The sequence below is a fragment of the Maniola hyperantus genome, chromosome 2, assembly GCF_902806685.2.
Source record: "Maniola hyperantus chromosome 2, iAphHyp1.2, whole genome shotgun sequence".
Classification (NCBI taxonomy): domain Eukaryota; kingdom Metazoa; phylum Arthropoda; class Insecta; order Lepidoptera; family Nymphalidae; genus Maniola; species Maniola hyperantus.
Window position 1 is genome coordinate 13,705,651 of NC_048537.1, and position 23,214 is coordinate 13,728,864.

A 23,214-nucleotide genomic window follows, 5' to 3' on the forward strand; every position below is an offset into this window, starting at 1 on the left:
AATACTCTAGGATTAGGATACACGAGCATGGAGTCGCCATAATGAACTGATATCGTCCTAATGGTTGTTGTCGGCCTCTTATTCGGAATTTCAGGGGTTCTGATTTCGGGCACCTAACTTTTCAAAGATATGTCGGTTTTAAGCAATGGCCATCCAAAGGGCCAAGTTACCAATTCGTAATTTGACCTAAAGAAACATAATAAATGGGTTAAGGATGATGTAAAGTTTAGACACATGAAGATGAATTACTCAATTCTTAATTAGCTTTAACATTATTACCCTTTGCTTATATACATAATATAATGTAGGCTACCTATAATAATAGGTACACCGTACATTTACAAATTGCAATAGTAATGATAGATATATAAGTTTAGCCGGCTAAACTTCAGTTTATTTCCTCTACCATTTATTTTAATCGTAACATACTACCTAGACGAAATGAGAACAATTGCTTCTCTGACTATGGAAATTCAAAATGATTCGGCACGTATTCGTTATTGCTAAATGGCTCACGAAGTAGGCTTTTGTGGTTGTGCTGTTTGACCTAAAATCGGAGCCAAATATTTGTGGTCTTAGTTACATGATACTGAATAGGCGTTTCGTATGATTTACCTGCTTCCGAGACTAATATTTTGAAACCTTCAGATAAACCCATCGGGGTTTATATCGATAAACTGACAGTTTTTGTTGTTTTTTTTTTTTTTTATGCATATTGTTTATATTTTATTTATATTGTTGTTTTTAGGATTTCGTACCTCAAAAGGAAAAAAGAAACCCTTATAGGATCACTTTGTGGTCTGTCTGTCTGTCCGCCTGTCCGTCGTGTCTTTCAAGAAAACCTATATGGTAGGTACTTCCCGTTGACCTAGAATCATGAAAAATTACTAGGTATGTAGATAGGTCTTATTAGTAAAGGATTAATTCCGAAAACCGTGAATTTGTGGTTACATCACAAAAGATAATAATTAAATGTATTCATGAACAAATAATTAATTAGTATTTTCAATTTTCAAAGTAAGATAACTATACCAAGTGGGGTATCATATAAAAAAGCTTTACCTTTACATTCTAAAACAGATTTTCATTTATTTTTATGCATAATAGATTTTGATTAATCGTGCAAAATGTCGAAAAATACGACTGTAGTACGGAACCCTCGGTGCGCGAGTCTGACTCGCACTTGGCCGGTTTTTTTAAACCTTGGTAATTAAATTCACACAAGTTTTTTTTCGATTTTATAGTGAGGGCTTTTTGGGCTGGGTGCTGCATTAATATTTTTTGTAATTTCAGTGAGTGAGAGCATTAAAAAAAGTCGGCCATAAAAGTCCACATACAAGCCGAAGATGGAAAGCATAATGTGCGCATTTGAGTGGATTGGAGCAATAAAAGGGCTGGTCGCAACTCGCATGTTTCATACACATTAGTCAGCTACTATGTTACTACGGAACAGTCGGTCATAGAACAAAGATGAGATTCAATTTCGCTAAAAGGGTCATACATGAGGGAAAAAATAGAAAAAGCGGATGATTTTTGGTTCTATCTGTGTGGCACGTGGGGCAGTAGTGCGAATTTTGCGGAAATAACAAATCTATGATTCATTATTATCAACCCATCCGGCCCACTACTGATCACGGATTTCCTTTCAAAATGAGATGGGTTTAGGGCATAGTCCACCATGCTGGCCAAGTGCGGACTGGGAGACTTCACACACCGTTGAAAACATTATGGAGAACATGCATGTAGGTTAGGTAGGTAGGTACATCTCGATGTTTTCTGGCTCATTTTTTGCGGAACGGATCAGCCTGGCTGTCTAGCGCGGAAATGCAGCCAGTAATCTTGGCACTATTCCATGCGGGCATGATTTGTATAGTACCTAATTAGATAAGGTACTATTCCAATTAATGTTTACTATTTACACACGAGTAGATATCTACTTACTTACGATTTTGCTTTTATAAATAATATCTGTCCCGGCTGTACTCACGTCCGGGCTAACGTCGACTAAACACGTGAGTACAGCCGGGACAGATATTATTTATAATGGAAATCACTCACGGTACTTTAAACGCTAAAAAAGCTTCTTTTAACCTAAAACTGGCACCGCATAGCGTGTTTATAAATAAAAATACGCAGATTAATTAAAGCAAAGCCGAGAGTTCAACATTTCATGAATGTCAGGGTCATGAGTGCGCTATGAAGGCCGCTGCCGCTAAAGTGGGTGCGCTTCGAAACACTCGCAGAGCTTCTCTGGCTTCAGGTGGATACTTGTGTATGTGTACCTACATCCGTGTACTTACTTTATATTTCTGATGCGAAATAAAAGCTCTATTGACTTTGTTCTATAATTATTTTTATTATTACTTCTAAGGTATCCTCTTTATTTGAGTTAGGTACCTACTTAGTTTGATCACAGTAATTGAAAATGAAAATATTAAATTGGAATATATCTAAATATATAAAAGACTGACTGACTGACGGACTGATTGATCTAACAACGCACAGCTTGATTAATTAATTCTTGAATTTGTAGGTACCTTAGAAACGGCAACTTTCACGTGTTAGAATTTCAAACCAGCTTCCTTCTTCTGGTGAACACTTATGCAAACATGACAGACACACATTGATTGCATGAAGGTTACCTTCATTTATAAAAGCCGAACTAATCTCATATTACAATAATTAGGAATTACGGTTCTTATCGTTTCCAACTTGATCTAAGAACGCAGTGGCGTAGCTAGGTAACCAAGGGCCCTGGGGCAAATCAAAAATGGAGCCCCACTGCTATCTAAACTAGTTAGGTTTTATCAAATAAAAATATTAAATACAAATTATACATTCACAGAAAGAATTTAGGGGAATTCCTTAGTAACTTTCGATTTATCATATTTATTTTGAAAATGGGAGAAATTTTCAAAACTTTAGTTCGATCGAGAGCCCCCTGAGCTTTAGGGCCCCGGGGCACTGCCCCGCCTAGCCCCTAGGTAGCTACGCCACTGTTAGTACGAGGTATAAATAAATAGGTGTTGCTGTTTTAACTCATACAACTAATTGTGTCCTAGGTAAGCCTGGCATTGTTTTGCATAAATCGCTTGGCTGTAGGTACTGTCTTTGCTGGAAGGATGGTTACTAGCCTCGCCCAAAGATTCTTACCACTAAAACAGTAGACTAAAGCAGTCTGGACAATCTCTGACTCTAAAAAATACAACCCCCTGTATTGTTTTCTTATAATATTAGACCAGGTATTGCTTTCAATATTTTCAGTTTTATTTTGCACCGTTTTGCATCATTTCCTTCCAATTTCAAGACGTTCAACTACCTATATATACCTACCTACTAAAGTTTATTTGAAATTTCTTTTCAAATTCTCCGCATCTAACTTGTGAGTAGTTTGGATATATTTTGTACATACGAGATGAGTTTAAATCTGGAATGGAAATGGAATAAAAATTTAGCCAATTTTGTGAAATCACATCAAGTTTCGTTGTCGCTACTCGTTCGTTATAACTCCAGACAGTTTTCAAGTGCAACGGTGCATACTGATTGAATTTTCCCAACTGCACGATGGAGACCGAATTCGCTTTATATTTTTGAGTGTGAACTGTGGGCCTCTTCTATCTATTTTTAATTTTACACTTTGAATCAAATTGTTTTGTGTTATTAGTTCTCTCACGTTCCAAAGCCTATGTTAACGTACCTACTACCTATAGTGCGCGACAGGTTCAGATAGCAATCGGGGAGGATACGCCCCGCACAGCCCCTGCACTAACCCGGTGCGGGCAAGTGCAGGTGACGTGCGTGTGTGCGGGGCGTCCCCCCGCCTCATACACCGATTGCCATCTCGACCTGTCGCGTACTACCTCTTTCAATGGCTAGGACAATCTAGCCAAGGTGTCATGCCGTGCCGGTCTTCTGGTTCCCCATAGACGCAATCAGAGAAGAATGGAGATACATCGAGAACATGATTTTTCAAATTCAGATACAAGTTAGCCCTTGATTGCAATCTCACCTGGTGGTAAGTAATGATGCAGTCTAAGATAGAAGCGGGCTAACCAGGAAGGGGTAACGCAGTTTTTTTTTTAATTTAACCCATGGCCCTCTGGTGTCGGCTTTGTCGGTAGGGTGGTAACTAGCCACGGCCAAAGCCTCCCACCACACCAGACCAGAAATTTAGAAATTATAAAATTGCAAACCCCTGCCAGGAATCGAACCGGGGACCGCCCACTAATAAGACCACAGTACCTCTGCGCCATGGAGGTCGTCAAAATTCCGACTGAGAAGAAGAACTTGGAATAATAATCTCTATCTCTTGTTACAGAAGCAGAATGCGACGGATGCGGCAGCGACAACGAGGATGGGCGCAATGTGGGCGAGCTTCTCTTGCCGCAGTACGTGCTGGCCACGGGCGGACTGGCGCGCGACCATCGCCCGCTGGTCACCTTCCCCGACAACAACAACTTCCACATGCTCACCGCCGCCGAATACCGCCGTTTGCTACTCTACCTCACCTCTGTGCCCTCGTAAGTACCTACTCTAATACATCTTCTTCTGCTAGTGCCATCTCCTACCGGAGGTTGGCAATCATTAAGGCTAACTGGATCTTGTTTACCGCTGCCTAAACAGTGACCTTGTACTCGTGTTAAACCACTGGCGAAGGTTCTTAAGCCAGGATATTCGTCGACGACCAGGTCTATGTCTGCCTTTTATCTTGCCCTGTATTATATACTCTAATACATAGTTAGCAGAAAACGCCATCGAATCTGTGCTACCCAGCAAGCCTGACACCGTTGTCTAGGGAAGTAAGAGCGAGGAGGGGCGCAGCGTGGGCGTGCTTCTCTTACCGCAGTAGGTGCTTGCGTCTGTGGTGCTTGGCCACGAGCGGACTGGCGCACAACCACTGTCCACTGGTCACCTTCCCCGGCAACAACAACTTCTATATGCTCACCGCCGCCGAATACAGCCGTCTGCTACTCTAGGTACCTCACCTCTCACCTCAAGAGAGTAACGACAAAGAAAGAAAGAACTTACTTAAGAAAATAGTATTCTAATGATATGGTGGTACCTTCAAGTCAAAAGCCAAGCCAAGCGCTGGTCTAAAATATTTTTAAAAAATCTTTGCTAAACAGAACCTGACAACGTCCTTTTTTCTCGTTACATGCAAAGCATTCTCAGAACCACTACTGTCTGCTGCAGTATTAGCTACTTTAAAAAGATGCTAATTTTACTACGGTTTTTTACTTTTTACTTAGAGCAACCCAGAGATTTTGTAAATTATGTGAAAGTAGGTAATTCACATTCTATTACAATTTAGAATCCAATCAAAATAGAAGTATGAAGTGTAATCATGGCTAATCGCAAATCAGTTACCAATAAAAAATACTGTTACTAATATAAAATTAAAGGAGATTTCATCTCGAATTTATCGGAACAAATAGAAACGATCGAAGATTGTTGCTTTACTATAACATAATGGTTGTTAAACTGTGCTTATGTTCAATGATTCGCACGAAAGAGAAAATTATTAGAATTGCATCCACCATAGGTAATAGACGTAACTAGCACGCCGGGTGTGAGAGACCGTTACGTGGAACTAACTGCTGCTCGATTGCGGTGGAATGATAGCTACAATGTCACGATCGCAATCACCTCTGATCGGTTGCGGCTCGCTCACTATTGGCTGCAATGCATTGTTGCAACAAGAATCACATAAATTCAGCCAACCACAACAATTGAGATTGTAATAATGATTGATGCAAGTTTTACGAAATCGACATAAAAGCTGTGATAGACTAGTGGTTAAGATGTCCGCCTCGTACTCGGGAGGTCGCTGGTTCGATCCCGGGCACGCACCTCTAACTTGTCAGACTTTAACGGTGAAGGCAAACATCGTGAGAAACCTGCATGCCTGAGAGTTCTCCATAATGTTCTCAAAGGTGTGTTAAGTTTGCCAATCTGCACATGGCCAGCGTGGTAGACTGTGACCCAAACCCTTTTCGACTACTAACTACCGACCCGAAACTAGTTTGGCTAAACGTCAACGAAATACGTGAGTAAAGCCGTTTTATCATACATGTATAAACCCTTCTCGTTCTGAGAGGAGACTCGTGCTCTGTAGTGAGCCAGCAATGGATTGATCATGATGATTATGTTTAGTGTTTAGCTGATGCCCGCTACTTTGTTTGTGTTAATTTAGTTTTTTTTTTGCTTTTCAATGTTTTGAACTATTTTAAGCTTATTTCGTGGTTTAAAGACATATTTTAATGTAGGTAAAGGGTAGGTACCTACATACCTACCACGATTAATTTAATGTGTTTACTTGTCGGTATTTCAAACCAATTGCACGGGTCGTGGTCACGACGGGACCGGGACCGAGACGGGACGGGTTGAAATATCGACAAATAAAAACATCAAATTAATCGTGGTATGTACCTACCCGTTACCTACATTAAAATATTGAACTATTGTTATTTTATTTCCAGATTATTAGAAGCAGAAATGGGGTTCCACATAATAGTCGACAGAAGAAAAGATAGATGGAATTCTGTTAAAGCTGTGTTACTTCGAATATCGGTAAGTTTGAAGTTTGTTTCGCTATACTTAGCATAGGAATCTTTTTTATCTTTGATTTTTAGCAATCTTTCTGATTATTATAATAGGTACAGACGCTGACCTACAGATCTATATTTAGATCTAGATAGGTTTGCGACATTATCCATAAAGCCATATAACGTATCATAGCCTTATCAATCTATAGATAAGCCCAAGATACGTTATGGCCTTATGGATCATCATGATTTTGCTTAAAACTTGAAACCAATAAAAAGTTTTGTTAAATTCTTGATAAAGTCAACGACATTCTTCACCCAATTCATAGAGTAAAAGCAGTTACACATAGAGATAGTATACAGCTCCAATCATAGAGATTTACTAAATGACAAGACAAGCACGTCTGGTGGACTCGAACACACTCACGACACGACGAAACACTCAGGACTCATGAGTCAGGTATAAGCTTGGTATAAGTCCCGCAAATTACTATTGCGCAGGAACCATGTCTCATTAACATCATTTTGACGTCAGCCGAAATAAAAATATATGCATCAGCTCGAAACTTCAGTCCAGTGCTGACGTCACTAAAATCGCGGCCACGCGCATAAGCAATTTGCAGGATTTATACTTAGAGCCAAAATGTTGCGGCTCATAGTAAAATATAAACTCTCTTCCCTAACCAAACTATTGCTAAAGTGAAACAACTATGTTTTAAAAGTAAATCGTACCTATTTAATATTTCCAGGAGTTCTTTCCGGGCCTCATCCACGCAGTATACGTTCTCCGACCAGCGAGTTTCCTCCAGAAAGCGCTATCCGAAGTTAGCAGCAAGCTGTTCAAGGAAGAGTTCCGGTTCAGAGTACTAGTCTGCTCGTGCTTGGAGGAGCTCTATGAACACTTCGACCGTTCGCAGTTGACGCCTGATCTGGGCGGAGAACTCCAGTATTCACATTCGGAATGGATACAGCAGCGGATTGTAAGAATCAGATATTGATAGTTTTGGCATATAGTCGTCGGTCGTAGATGGTAGAGTCAAAGATATTGATACCTAACTACTTATAGCAAAATCTTAAAACTGACCGTTGGTTAGCCGATGTAGAATGAGTACTATCCTTTTAACAATGTCTTCAGCTATGGAAATGGATCTTCATATGTATGCCCTAAAATATTCATTTCCGTCTACCTGCCTTTTTACGGCCGATCCGTTTAACCGATTTTGAAGTTTGGTAGCGGGGTCGGACATGGGCTACTTTTTGTCCCGAAAAATCAAAGAGTTACAACCGGGTTTAAAAAAAACCTAAATCCACGCGGGCGAAATCTTAGGCATCAACTAGTATTCTTATAATAACGATAGGAATGATCTTTTACTAAGGGAAATAGGGGAAAAAACCAATAAAACGCGTTACACGAATAACTTTCTATGATGTTTATCACCCTTGCGCTCTGAACCACTTATGTGGATAAAAAAGGACATTTCGTAATGTGCTGATCGCCATACGAAACACTGAAGAAAAACCCTACCACTTCCGACATTTTTTTTGTGTAAAGAAGTAAATAATAAGTAAAAAAATTGTTTGCAGGCTTTGGAGAAGTTCTCAACACTGATGAAGGAGATATCGAGCAAGCTGGACGACTTTATGCGCGAAATAGTGGACTGCGATATGGGCAACGATCCCACACAAACCAAAGAATTGTTAGACTCACAGGAATCTAGGTGAGATAGAAGATATTTTGTACTACTATTATTTAAGGCCTCAATAGTTCAACAGTTAAAGGAGCGAAATGAAATCTGAAACGTCGGCGCGTTCAAACCCCACACGTTGCGCTATTGTCGTACCTACTTCTAGCACAAGCTTTACGCTTTTCTTAAAGCTTGTGCTAAGCTTTACGCTTAGTTGGAGTGGAAAAGTACTAAAGGGAAATATTATTAGTCAGTTACTTAGATGAAATATAATTCTCGTAGCCATAATCCCACGCGTCAAATTACGATATTTTAGGTAGATAGATACCACGAATCTATACGGTCGGCAATCGCAAGACCAGCGTACTTACTTACTTGTATTAGTAGAGGTCTGCGCTCGTAAGCATTCGTTATGAAACTTTGATGCGATGAACATGATTATCATGTCACCTTTGCTATTTACAATGAACTAAATTAAAGTAGTTAATAACCTTTTTTTTTCAGATATAAAGCTTTAAAAAGCGAACTTTCTTCAGCGACAAGTCAGGGCGAGGAGTTGCTGTCGCAAGTGCGCAAACCAAATCTTAATTATAATATTATTAGCCATGTTGCTGCTGTCGAAAGGTAAATATTGATTTTTCAGCTAATTAATGCGTAAAAATAACTTCTCACACGCCATTTTTACTTTAAATGTGTCAAATTTCATGTCAAAACTACGTGGGTTCACCTTTAAAATAAGGACTAAAATCACCCATACCCATTTGACCCATAGAGTTAAAATGGCGCGTGAGAAGTCATTTTGTACGGAATATAATTGTTTTTGTGGCTATTCGGTTGTACATAAGTCTTTATAACCTAAATTAAATCCCTGTGGAAAAGGCGCTAGCTTTGGATTTTAGTTTTGGTTTAGAAAATATGCATCCATAGATTCGTAGGATTCTACCTATACTGTCTTTGTTTGTATTCCTTCATCAAAATTTCATTCGGTATGTGAAAGTTTCATCTCAATCGGTACAGTGTTTCTTGCATGATGCGTGCGCAAAACGAAAAGAGATATAGGTAAGTAATTATATGTAAGTAAGTACCAATTTAACAGCAGTACATAATTAAAAGCTGTGATAGCCTAGTGGCTAGGACATCCGCCTTCTAATCGGAAGTCGGGGGTTCGATCCTGGCCACGCACCTCTAACTTTCGGAGCTATGTGCGTTTTAACTAATTAAATACGGTGGAGGAAAACATCGTGAGGAAACCTGCATGCCTGAGAGATCTCCATAAAGTTCTCAAAGGTATGTCAAGTCTGCCAATCCGCACTTGGCCAGCGTGGTAGACTATGGCCGAAACCCCATCTCACTCTGAGAGGAGACCCGTCCTCTGTAGTGAGCCGGCGATGGGTTGACGTTACCTAATGAGATAACATTTTTGCAGGTTACTTGTACAACTAGATGAGACTGAAAAACAATTCGACAATTTTTGGCAGAAACATTCCATGAAATTAAATCACTGGTTGAAATTTAGAACATTTTTATTAAACTTTAAACAAATGCAGGTAAGTACGCTTAACACTATATTATTGGTTGCATGCTTGGTAAAATATTTATCAATTATGAAAATATAGGTCTAAAATTAAATCCTTGCCTTTTACTTTTGTTCCTGAAATCGAAAACCGGAGTTTTCGGTGAACATATTTTGTGCGAATTGTCAGTTTCTTTCATCGGTCTAAATACAAAAGCTTCTGATGCGGCTCGTTTACCGACCAAATCTGTTATATTGAAACATTTCTCTTGATTATTGGGGACATTTTTATCTTCTAAATTCGGTAAACGAAAGTCTTTCCTCTTCTGTGCGTCGAGTTGAAATGTTAACTTCTGTATTTGTCTCGTTTTTTCTTCCAAACGTGCCGTGAGTTCTTCTGATTGTTTCTTTTTCTTATTAAAATCAGTTTGTAACGAATTTATTTTACGTTTACACGTTTCTAATTCTGCTTTTAACTTCTGAACATTAAGGATGTTCACTTCTTCTAGACAATTAAGTTTTTCTTTAGCATGTTTTGCTAGGCCCTCTTGATATAGTGTCTCTTGCTCTACTTGATATGACCAAAAAGACATCGCTCGCATGGCCACGTCCATGATAGCATCGGGTTTCAAACCCGCTAATACAATTGATTTAAATGTCTCACTTGGCTTAAGATCAGCTTGGATAACGTCGAATTTGTCGCGCAGTTCACTCCCACATGCGGGACATGTTAGGGAATTTTCAGCATTCCTTTTAAATTCCCGTTGACCATGATCTACGCAAAAAGCATGTGAACATGTCGTTACCCACGCGTGATTGGTTAAGGATCTTCTGCATTTGCGAAAATTACATACTATATCTAAAACCATTTTATTTTAAATCGAATCAAACTTATTTCTCAAAATTACACACGATTATTTATGCTATTTCATGTTCAGTTCACAATTCACAGTAAAAAAAACCATAAATAACAGTAAATTTGACACATCTCATGTCAAATATGTGTCACAATTATTTTTTATTGTCTTTAATGGCATCATTTAAAAAATGAGGTTTTACTTAAAACAAAATAAGGTATTTTATTGTGGAGTTATATTTCAATAACATTTTTTTAATTAGATAATCCATTAAAATAATAATTAATATAATGCCAATTTATTTATATCTTTTTTTAGGCTACTTTAGATGGTCATTTAAAGACGGCGTGTGATATGACTGAAGTTGGTGAAACAGCAAACAGGGTCGAAAACCTTATTGAAGAAGCGAACGACTTTGAAAAACTGTGCAACTGTGATCTCAACTCTGCTTCATCAGTTATAGACGAAGGTAAAAAAAAAAAAAATGATTACCTATTGGATACATAGAGTAATATTTTTTTTTAATAAAAAATCTGTAATGCGCCTCAAGAATAATATCAACATTAATTCGAAATTTGAAAATATTATTTTAAAGTAGAGTATAAATCGTCCAAACTAAGAAAGGGGAACGGATCGTGTCCGCCATATTTTGATGTCCTAGCTGGAAGCATAATATTTTGAAATTTGATGAAATATATTTTTAATGGAGTTTGGAAAATTTGTCCTAAAATCCGTTGTAAATAATTAAAAATATATTGAATCAAACTATGTATATTTCTAGTAAGGCTACAAATCACAATATGGCGGACACGATTTCCCTTTCCTAGTTTGGATGCATTGCAACTTATTCATGATCGTTTTTTTATTGCAGGAGAAATATTAATGAAAGACCCTTTGAGTTCAGTGGACCACATAGAATCGAAATGCGAGGAATTAAGACGAACGAGTTCATTACTAATAGATAAAATACAAAAACGAAATCTGCTACTTACCAAAGCTAGAGAATTAATGGATAGAATAGATAAGGTTTGAACAATTTTTTTAAATAATTAGTATTTGTGCTCTTAAAATTTGAATAAAGAATGTCAAATCAGAGGTGAAATATTTAGGGTAAAATCTAAAATTACTTATAATATTATACCAGAAATATAAAATACCTTCACTGGGGGTGTCACTAGTCTATGGTCATTAAGTCTTGTATGATTATTAGTTCTACGGTTTTCCCGCAATATGGCGAATTGTTTTATTTTTCTGGTCAGGCTTTACCAACTTTAAAAAAAATTCAATTAATAAATGTAAGTATATTTTATTGTGACCGAAATTAGGTCGTAAGGAAGAACACGCCTTATGGATCTATGATGGTAAAGAAAATGTCCGCGCCACGTTTTCGATCTCATCATTTTTAGGGTTCCGTATTTCCAGAGAAAAAAAGGAACCCTTATATTATAAGATCACTTCGTTGTCTGAATGTCTGTCTGTCAAGAGTCAAGACCCTTCAAGGGAATCAAACGTATACTTCCCTTTGACCTGGAATCATGTTTGGCAGGTAGCATTGTCTTATAGCACAAGTTAAGGGAAAGATCAGAAATCCGTGAATCTGTGGCATATTATGACTTGCGCGCCACCTATCGTATGTTGATGGTACTAGGACAAATACCTTCACGCAAGTGCAGACAACAACAGTACAAATGATCCGTCAATGATTGTATTATTAGACTAGCTTATTCCCGCGACTTCGTCCGCGTGGACTACACAAATTTCAACGCTTAGGGGTTGAATTTTCAAAAATCCTTTCTTAGCGGATGTCTACATCATAATAGGATAAGGAGGAAATCTGAATGCCAAATTTCAGCCCGATCGGTCTAGTAGTTTGAGCTGTGTGCGTTGATAGATCAGTCAGTCAGTCTGTCAGTCAGTCACCTTTTCATTTTATGTCTAACATTTTTTCGTGCAGGCAAACGAGTGGTGCGCCACGGGCGTTGAGATCCTAGCGGGCGAAGGAGGTCTCATAGCGGTGGACAAACTTCTAGAAGATGCCAAGAGCTTCGGACTCGCGGCGCCCGAGCAGTTCCGAGATATGCTCATGCAGAGCGCCACGCAGGAAACCAGGGCTCTAGTCACACAGGTAGCTGTTGCTTTGTCTCATGAACAAAATCATCGTGAAAATGGTCAATAAACAAGTCGATAATGTAAAAATAATAGATGCTTGCTATCCAGGTGTGCCAGCGAGTGGAAGACGTCTGGCTCATGGTGTCAGTCAAGCGGGCGTCCCTCGTCCGCGCCGCGGCCAAGCCCGCCCGCCCCGTGCAGTCCGTGCCTCCGCACAGCGCAGTTCTACCCGTGCTGAATAACCACCAGGTCAGTGCGAATATAGTAAGACTTCGTACCATACACGTCAAGGGAAAGGGCGGGAAACTTCGTGCTTGGCGGACTTTCCCTAACTTTAAACTTTAATAAATAACAAACCTGACATTGGCTAATCTGTGTAAAGCCAGAAGAAGAACAAAAAAAAATACCATACACGTACAGGGTGTAACCAGAACGCTGGCAAAAACAAAGACAGGTGATGGTACTGATGATTACTGATAACATACAACAAAAAACGCAAAAAAAAATAATAATTTGAAAAACCTATAATTTTGTAAAAGTTTACGTTATATTGCAAATAAAACATCTGACTGACGCTAGAAGCCAACGGACGTTGCGTAAGTAGGCCACTCGGAGTCAATATTGGATATTGGGAGTATGGATTTAAGTTTTTTGAAAATCGCGTAGGAACTCTAATTTTCCGGGATAAAAAGTAGCCTATGTCCTTCCCCGGGATGTAACCTAACTCTGTACTAAAATTCATCATAATCGGTTGAACTGTTGGGCCGTGAAAAGCTAGCAAACAGACACTTTCACATCAGTACCCATATTATAAATGCGAAAGTGTGTTTGTTTGTTGGTTTGTCCTCCAATCACGTCGCAACGGAGCAACGGATCGACATGATTTTTTGCATGGGTATAGTTAAAGACTAGGCTACTTTTTATCCCGAAAAATCAATGAGTTCCCACGGGATTTTAAAAACCTAAATCCACGCGTACGAAATCGCAGGCATCAGCTAGTTATATTAGTATCGACTAGCTGAAGCTGTGATAGCCTAGTGGTTAGGACGTCCGCCTTCCAATGGGAGGTCGGGGGTTCGATCCCGGGCACGCACCTCTAACTTTTCAGAGTTATGTGCGTTTTTAAGTAATTAAAATATCATTTGCTTCAACGGTGAAGGAAAACATCGTGAGGAAACCTGCATGCCTGAGAGTTCTCCATAATGTTCTCAAAGGTGTGTGAAGTCTGCCAATCCGCACTTGGCCAGCGTGGTAGATTATGGCCAAAGCCCTTCTCACTCTGAGATGAGACCCGTGCTCTGTAGTGAGCCGGCGATGGGTTGATCATGATGATGACTCCCTTCGTCATTTGTTGCATCACGAATCACGACACGCTGCGTCGAAATCCCTGGTTTGTACTTTGTATGGCGGATGCGTATAAATTGTACTCATTACATAATTACATATTATTTATGGCATTATAGTGATCTGGATCTTCATGGCTCATTAAAAGTCATAGCCTATGCATTAGTGTGTCAAATGTAGTCTATGCTCAAACAATTCGCGCTATCGGTACCTAACTACCTACTTAACTATACTAAACTCCTTCTTTCTCTTGCTCCATTTGAAGGATTAGGCCTCCTTGTACGTAACGTACGACAGACAGACAGACAACGAAGTGATCCTATTAGGTTCCCTTTTCTCTCTGGAGACACGGTACCCTAAACCATCTCAGCAGAAATATTTATGATTCTTTTTCTAAATCAGATACAAGTTAGCCCTTGACTGCAATCTCAGCTGGTGGTAAGTGATGATGCAGTCTAAGGTATGGCAGTTTTTAATAAACCCATGCCCCTTTGGTTTCTACACGGCATCGTACCGGAACGCTAAATCGCTTGGCAGCACGGTTTTGTCGGTAGGTTGGTAACTAGCCACGGCCGAAGCCTCCCACCAGACCAGACCAGAAATTTAGAAATTATAAAATGGTGAAAATCTAATTAAAATCCCTAAAGTTTTTTTTGAGATTAGAGCGCACAGACAAACATAAATGTGCTAAACAAATACACGTCACAGTGCTAATGGGGGCGAGTTCATGACCAAGGTAGTTCGAAATTATGCAAAAACCAGCAGTGCCATAGAAAGTGCGGGAAAGCAGGCGCGGAGGTCGCGAAAGGTATCATTATCGTGGACAAGTATACCTACTTACGCATTTTGAATACTATAATCATTATAACGGACATACATAACATTTATTTATTTGAAAGAACACTAACAACAACGTAAGTGGAGACATTAAAAACTCTCCTACTATCTACATATAAGTATTTAATATTATAAAGAGGTTATAGTTTGTAAGTTTGTTTGTAGGGGGTAATCTCTGGAACTACTGAACCAATTTTGAAAATTATTCCACCAGTAGAAAGCTACATTATTCCTGAATGACATGTAGGCTATATTTTATTTTTAAAAAATAGAGATCCTTACGAAAATTGTCTAAGCTACCCGTGCGGAAGCTGGGGCAGGTCGCTAGTTTATGATAAAACGTCTCCTTTAGTACAAAACTATAATTAGGTACTTACTTAATTATTTGTTAAGTTGTTAGTTTACTTACCTAATATATGGATATATTAAACGGTAGGGAGGTATACATCCATATTCATACTAATATTATAAATGCGAAAGTGTGTCTGTCTGTTTGTTAGCTTTTCACGGCCCAACAGTTTTTACACATAAGCTAGTATTATATACTTTGAAAGAAGTAAGAAATTAATTGGGTGCTTCCCGTGCTAGCAAAAAGGCACTGCTTACCTGACATGTACATCTTCATACTTCATCGGTCACTTTCGTTCACGTGTCCAAATGCCAAACTTTCATGCCATAAATCGTTTCATGCGAGCTGTAACGTGACCGCCTACAATATTCTGCTTTCTAATAATCACTTAGGGCTCACCCTTGACTTGTGATAAGAATTCTGATGTTCTACATGTCAGGTAAGCAGTGCATTTTTGCTAGCGCATAATCACCCAATTATAATTTCTTACTTCTTTCAAAGTACGTATTATTCACCCACAATCTATACTTCCTATACTAATATTATAAATGCGAAAGTGTGTCTGTCTGTCTGTTAGCTTTTCACGGCCCAACAGTTCAACCGATTTTGGTAAAATTTGGTACAGAGTTAGCTTACAACTCGGGGCCTTAAGGATATAGGCTACTTTTTATCCCAGAAAATTTCCCACGGGATTTTTAAAAACCTAAATCCACGCGGACGAAGTCGCGGGCATCATCTAGTGATATCATAAATGCGCCTTCTGGAGATAGACACTTGAAAACAGAAATTCTAGTCGGACTAAGTCGCGTCTAACTTCTAGTACTTACTGTTGACGCGTGAATTGAATGCTATAACTGCTAAGGTATAAATATGGGTTCTAGGTCATATCGCTCTTTAGATTACTTTCTGCCGCGTACTGTACCTATATTCTTTTGTATTGCACTTTAGGTATTTACAAAGGAAACTAAGTCAGTAGCGGGAAATTCGTAGATTTGCCGGAACTTCTGAATGTGCGCTGAGGATGAGAGAGTTTTAGCGCGAAGAAACCCCTCACGGCTCACAACCCTATCTCTCCCCAAAGCGATCGAGTGTCTTTTTTTAAAAATAAAAAAAGGGGGGCAAACGAGGAGGATGGTCATATGATGTTAAGTGATTACCGCCGCCCATGAACATTTGCATCACCAGAGGAACCGCTAATGCGTTGCCAGCAATCTTAAGAAGATTTCCCGAGAACAAAAAATATATATCACAACACAGTAAAACCACTAGCACATTCCTCAGGATGGAACTGATCTCGCGCGCAATTTGTATGGATACCTACCACAGAAATTAAAACATTTTAACTAGGTATTTAGAAAGAGAAGTTACGAAAGCACCGGGAACTTTCTTATTTTCCGATATTACGAAAAAATCATAAGGAAACATCAAAGTTTTTACGAGTATTTCGAAGCAATCTGAGCTTATATCAATTAGGTACTCCAACTCATTTCCTATTGGGTTATGTTCGTGTACCTTCTCGGATGCTTGGATAATAGTTTCCTTAAGAAAAACTTGCCTGTAAAGGTATCCAGTATAACTAGTTTAAGTTCCATATACATCCGATGAACGAGGTACGTTATTTTTACAGGTATAACAGGCTTAAAGCTTATGTAACTACTTATCTTGTTTTTATGTACAATTCAATCGACGAAAAGTACGTACCTACCTATATTCTTTAGTAATTGCATTTTAAGAATTTACAAAGGAAACTCGTGAGCGTACTCGTAAGTAACTTGCCCTTTAATCACATCGCAACGGAGCAACGGATTGACGTGATTTTTTGTACTCAAAGACCTGGAGAGTGACATAGGCTACTTTTATCCCGGAAAATCAAAGAGTTCCCACGGGATTTTTAAAAAACTAATTCCACGCGGACGAAGTCGCGGGCATCAGCTAGTAATACTATAATTATGAAACAATAAATCAGGGAACGGGAAACTTTACATAAAATAGAGTAAATAATAAAACATAGCAGAATAAGTTGAACAATATGTAGGTACCTAAATTGTGAACTGTATATTTAAAAAAAAACCTGCCATCATCACCGGTCACCCTTGTTAACTTGATTTACACGACCCGACCAAATTGGGACAATGACCATGAAACTACCTAAATACTTACGAACTCTTGATTCCCGTCTGCCCGATTAGGATGGCTTGTGTTTATGGTGTGGAGAGTGAAAGTGCTCATGGCGTTGTGTAAACAATAATCATAGGCTACCTACTGGTGCAATATCCGCGACGACACAATATGGTCACGTACCATAACATTCGATGACCTCTTTGGTGTAGAATATATTCTTTGTCGGTTCGATCAGCTATCTTTCTATATTGGCTATGTTTATTTTATTTTAATCCGATACAAGTTAGCCCTTGACTGTAATCTCACCTGGTGGTAAGTGAGATGCAGTCTAAAATGAAAGCGGGCTAACCTGGAAGGAGTATGGCAGTTTTTATTACCCATACAGCTTTGGTTTCTACATCGTACTGGAACGCTAAATCACGGCACGGCCTTAGGGTGGTAACTAGCCACCAGACTTTGGTTGGGTTTGTTGGGAGAATTCAGCAACGCAATTTTATAGGCAAAACAGGAGAAGCCTAGTCATCTCATAGAAATCGAAAGCAAAAGAAGCTTCTATCATAACTTCATCAGGTGAAACCGCGCAAGTGCAAACCTGTACTTAATCGATTAAAAAGCATCGCATTTCCTCCATTCGGACTGTGTCTGCGCATGACTGATTTATTACATACGATTTGTTATGTGTCATTAATTCATTAAAGTACTGATAAGCCGGTATGGAGATAGTTGATCCGGCAAATTGACCCCCGCTTTGTGCATCATTACGGGTTGTTACACCACAGGTTACACTATATTCAATCATAGCTCAGTAACTATAATATATTGAGTTACTGAAAGAGTTAACGCTGTCAAGAAGGAGTGTGTGAGTTTATAATTCAAATATTGTTGATGTTGTAAAAATTGAAATATTTGTTACATACTTCAAAGCAGTAGGTATTTGAGCAAAGTATTAAAAAAAAAAGTCAAAGTACGTTTTATAGATCTCAACCTTAGATTGCTATATACTCTGAAGAACTTTTAGTCTGTCGAATTAGAATAAGAAGGAGTTAATAGACCAGAATGGAACATGAGAGTATACCTATAGGGTATACCAGAACGCTAGCAAAAACGAAGACAGGTGATAGTACAGATGATTACTGATATGATACGATAAAAAAACGCTATAAAAATATCCTATATTTTGTAAAAGTTCACGATATTTTGCAAATAAAACATCTGACTGATCCTAGAGGTCATTCGGAGTCAATGCCACGTCGAACGTGGGTCATTGACCCGAGTTTTGAACGCTATACATTGCGGGTTTGAAAAATACTAAATCACTAAAACTACAAAATGAGGGATTGGATTGTGTTTAGATAGTATTACCATAACGCTAAGTTTTTGCTAGCGTTCTGGTTACACCCTGTTAAATCAGAGTAGTGAATATAGTTGGCGATATTTCCAAAGGATCTCTACATCGTGGCCTTGCTTATAGCGTTCCTTATCAATGAAGTACCTGAGTAGCTCGAATACGCCGAAGTAGACAAAAATAACTAACTAAAACTACTAAAAAACGGACTAAAAACGGAAGAGGTCGTTAACGACATGAGCGTGACCTATGCTCTGATGATGCCTCTGGCGCCAAAACTCCGATTAGACATGTTCATTTTAATATATTGCATAATGTTCTAATTGGCGAAAGGCGTGTCTGATAGCTTAATTAGTTCTAGTCCCGATGGACAGAAGTATGTCGATAACTCTATAGGTAAGTATTTGATTGCCTCTTGTTATCACACATTGCCACACATTTGCGGCTTTGCGAGAACTACAAAGTTTTTGCGTGAAAGAGTAACAAACATACACACAAACATAAACACACACATACAAACTTTCGCCTTTATAATATTAGTGTGATGTGATAAGAGCTAGAAATCAACCATAAAAACAATATTGCACCGCTTTATATTATTACAAAGATTCTGTTCGTGCAACCTAATAAGCTCTCTCAACCTCAAAATTTCAATGTCGCTCATTGCTTCTAATAATAATCGTATATCGTGAGAAGTTTGTTTTTACATCTACGTTTCCCACGATATCGAATAGGTCATATAAATAATTCTAACAATAACAAAACATAGCTATTGTTTTTTAGGCCTTCACTGTAAAAAAATTAAGGCTACGTGAAATGTGGAAATCGCAACTTTTCGATGTATTTTTAGTAAGTTTCTACTCTGTCTAAGATTTTAAAGCTAATCATCTGTCTGTCCGTCTGTCTGTCGTATCTGTTAAAAACCTATAGGGTACCTACTTCCGTTGCCCCAGATTCAAGAAATGTGGCATGTAGGTAGGTGTTATAATAGCACAAGTAAATGAAAAAACCGAAAACCGTGACTTTGTGGTTACATCATAAAATTATTAATATTAAAATGAACGTTCGTTGTAAATGTATGTATAGGTACATTTTTTACATTTTATAATTTTTAGTCACTCAATTGGCAGCAAGCGAAGCGTAGCTTAGTGGTTAGAGCGTCGGGTGCGATCCCAGGAGACGCGGGTTCGAATCCTGCCGGTCTGCAATTTTTGATAGGAGTATAAAGTAGGTACGACCAGAGATAATATTACTTGTTAATATATTATCTCTGGTACGACGTACGTATGTTCACCAAAAAATTAATTTAATAAATGAGATATAGATGGCGCAGTGCGTCATTAACTTGCAGTGTTCTACATAAAAGTGTTAGGTACGAGTATATCTTGTACGATGGTACGGAACCCTTCGTGAATCGTGTGCGAGTCCGACTCACACTTCACCGGTTTTTTTTGTTAAGTTCTAGCTTCAGCCTATACTAGATAGCCGTACTCATAGGTCCAATTGCACCAATCAGTAACAGCTAGAACCAAAGTCTGTGGTGTTATTAGTCTCTTACACCTAGCATTTCTCATTTAACTTACGATAGTTTATGTCACAATTATCTACCTACCTATCTAGTGTATTCATGACTATTATAATATACCTAATATGAATGGCTATTATAATATTGATTGTTTCCTGCTTGATGGAATGCAAGGCGAGTTGGTGACAGGCACGGTAACACCTTTCGATAGTTTATATAACATTTAAAGTAGAAGCTTTATATTATCTTAATTGATTAACGGGCCAACGAATTCCTGAAAGGCCGGCAACGCTTTGGCGGTTCCTCTTTTGCTGCAAATGCTCATGGGCGGCCCGCCTGCTCGTTTGCTCGCTCTTTTAAAATATATTTTTTAGAAAAATGTATTTTCCCTTGCCTCCCGTGATGTTTGGTTTGATTATAAGGTAATGTCGCCGATTCTGTTATCTTGCTCTAAACTAAATTTATCTTTTTAATATTGCATCTTTTTCGTTTTAATATTGCCAAAAAAAGGTGAATTTAAAATTTAAAGACTAAATTTTAGTCGACGCTACTAATTTAAATAATAGGCCTGCCACTGGCAGCTAAAGTCACGAAGTTAGACAGTTTTTAAATTAAATTTAAACATCTCAAACTGTGTCTGCCCTTTTCTGAATACTCTAAAATTTAGTTGTGGTCAGAATCAGAGCCAATAAATGTGGCTTTAAAAGTGGCACGCCTGCTCTCAAAATTCCGCTCTGAACAAAATCATGTTAATTATTATGCGAACTGCAACTATCATTGTTTGAACTGGTCTTAAGCCTTTATGTAGGCTGCATTCCATTCTCAAGGCAAGCATAGTTTGAAGACTGCGAAGTTCTCTTGAATCCTTGCCGACCGCAAGTTGTTATATCATAGCTAGCTTACTCGTAAACCTATTATTACACATTCTGTAATTTAATTACATAGATCGCAAAGGATCAGTCTGGCTGTCCAGCGCGGAAATGAACACCACCTTTCTAACTAATTTCAGCCATCGATGATTTCAGCTAAGTAGATAAGTCTTACTCAGTTGCATTACAAACCCCTTTTTTATCTTTTACCTTTTTTATCCTTAGTTTTTAGGGTTCCGTACCTCAATAGGAGAATGGAACCCTTATAGGATCACTTTGTTGTATGTCTGTCTGTCTGTCTGTCAGCCTGTCAAGAAACCTACCCGTTGACCTAGAATCATGAAATTTAGCAGGTAGGTAGGTCTTATAGCACACGTAAGGGGAAAAATCTGAAACCTTAATTTTGTATTGTGAAATGTGATGTAACCACAAATGGTTAGGTAAATCGCAATAAAAAAATTAAAATGTGTTCATGAATAAATATTAGTATTTTCAACTGTTAACGTAAGCTTGCTATACCAAGATGGGGTATCATATGAAAGGGTTTTACCTGTACATTCGTTTTATGCATAATAGTTTTTGATTTATCGTGCAAAATGGCGAAGAAATACGACTGTAACGGACGGTATACGGAACCCTCGGTGCGCGAGTCTGACTCGCACTCGGTCGTGTTTTCTTATTTATTTTCAAGTATGAACGCTAAAACAATCCATATCTTCAATAGGTCAATCTTGTATCTGAATAAAAAAGTAAAAAGGTACTATCGAAAGTTAAACAGAACCTAAGAAAGCTAACGTAAAAGAGTTTCAATATTATCGAGGCTGTACGAAAGTAACAATAATAAATTGCAGTTTAACTGCATTCGCTTTATTGCTAAATTCGGCCGCGTTAAATACTTTCATCTGATTACTAACGGGATTTATTTCACGTACCTACTTAATTGGGTATGCTTTTACGGCTAGACGTCGCTTGCGGTACTTACGATTTCATATAAAAGCAGATTTACGAATTTGGCTTAGAGAGATATCATCATACTACTAGAGATTGCAATATTCTTCAAATGCGCCGACTATGTATTGCATTATTGTCCTCCAAGGACAGTAGTCCGCCGTCTGCGCAGGAACTCGGTGATCAATTTTTGTACTCCGTGGACTACCGTGGAGTCCATGGACAATAATTATATTCCGTCACCTAAGAAAAGACTTCCAAGCTTACGTCACTAATTCAAAAGTGATCATTATAATTTACATAGGCACAGAAGGGCTTTTTCTGTGCTTGATATTGTACGAGGTCTGCTCATCTAGTGATATGGCATCTCTCTTATTTTGGTATGTTAAAAACTAAAATAACTTTTTGTGACATTTGATACTCCTTGATTCGTCATCAGTGTAAGTAGGCTGTTGTGTAGGCTCTGGGGTTAGTGAACGGCCCCCTTTGAAATATTTGAAAGCTTTTTCATTGTTTAAAATCACTGCATGCATAACGTATGAACAAACTTGCATGAAACGTAATATGAAAGGGTAGATACCTACCTCTGCTGTACCTACCTCTTTATTTCCAAAGAAGAAAATAAAACACAATGCTGAAGTTTGCGAAAAAGATACGTCATTATCACTACATAATATTATGTATCTCAAGAAGACTTGAATAGATTTTATTGTAGTTTCCAATAAAATATAGTGTTGACCATCCTTTACAAATATTAAGATTGAGTTGTACCTACATAATATTTTAAAAATGTGTGGGTTCTGTTTAGTTCCATTCATAAATTTATAAAGGTTTATTTACGCCAGAGCAACGAGCGCAGTGCGACATGTCGGGATGAAACAGCGCACGGATGATACAATAAAATCTAGCAAGACTATTCGGCTGACTGTCGATGTCGTTCCGTAAAATTCCAATAATACGGCACAATTTTGTCTTACCCAGACAAGACTAAAACATACTACCTACTGCATGCTATTCAAGGGCCAGCGCAAATCAGCGGACGGGACGGCAGAAGATTTTAAAAACGATTAATTTTTTACTTACCCAAATGTAATAAGGTACCTACGAGCTCGAAGTATCTCATCTGACTTTTCTTCGCCAATTTGCACTGACCCTAAGACTGCAAGT

At 38.4% G+C, this 23,214-nt stretch overlaps 3 protein-coding genes across 13 annotated transcripts in view; 1 reads left to right on the forward strand and 2 right to left on the reverse strand.

The window, feature by feature from the left end:
- Window positions 1–23,214, reverse strand: part of LOC117992918 (glycogenin-2-like) — a 172,376-nt gene that overhangs the window by 67,409 nt on the left and 81,753 nt on the right. The window lies entirely within an intron of this gene.
- Window positions 1–23,214, forward strand: part of LOC117992954 (guanine nucleotide exchange factor DBS-like) — a 124,376-nt gene that overhangs the window by 43,701 nt on the left and 57,461 nt on the right. For all 11 annotated transcript variants that reach the window (XR_011238143.1, XR_011238142.1, XM_069506835.1 and 8 more), the window contains 10 exons: window positions 4,319–4,520; window positions 6,480–6,570; window positions 7,295–7,525; window positions 8,130–8,263; window positions 8,735–8,854; window positions 9,657–9,777; window positions 10,919–11,069; window positions 11,472–11,626; window positions 12,555–12,725; window positions 12,818–12,958. Coding sequence is in view for 9 of the 11 variants with exons in the window: in XM_069506835.1 (XP_069362936.1) it covers window positions 4,319–4,520; window positions 6,480–6,570; window positions 7,295–7,525; window positions 8,130–8,263; window positions 8,735–8,854; window positions 9,657–9,777; window positions 10,919–11,069; window positions 11,472–11,626; window positions 12,555–12,725; window positions 12,818–12,958 (1,517 nt within the window). In the remaining 2 variants the exon portion in view is untranslated. The remainder of the gene's footprint in view (window positions 1–4,318; window positions 4,521–6,479; window positions 6,571–7,294; window positions 7,526–8,129; window positions 8,264–8,734; window positions 8,855–9,656; window positions 9,778–10,918; window positions 11,070–11,471; window positions 11,627–12,554; window positions 12,726–12,817; window positions 12,959–23,214) is intronic.
- LOC138404239 (E3 ubiquitin-protein ligase CCNB1IP1-like) lies at window positions 9,830–10,663 on the reverse strand. The gene has a single exon (XM_069507721.1). The coding sequence runs from the start codon at window positions 10,610–10,612 to the stop codon at window positions 9,833–9,835; it is 780 nt and encodes a 259-aa protein (XP_069363822.1). The 5' UTR covers window positions 10,613–10,663; the 3' UTR covers window positions 9,830–9,832.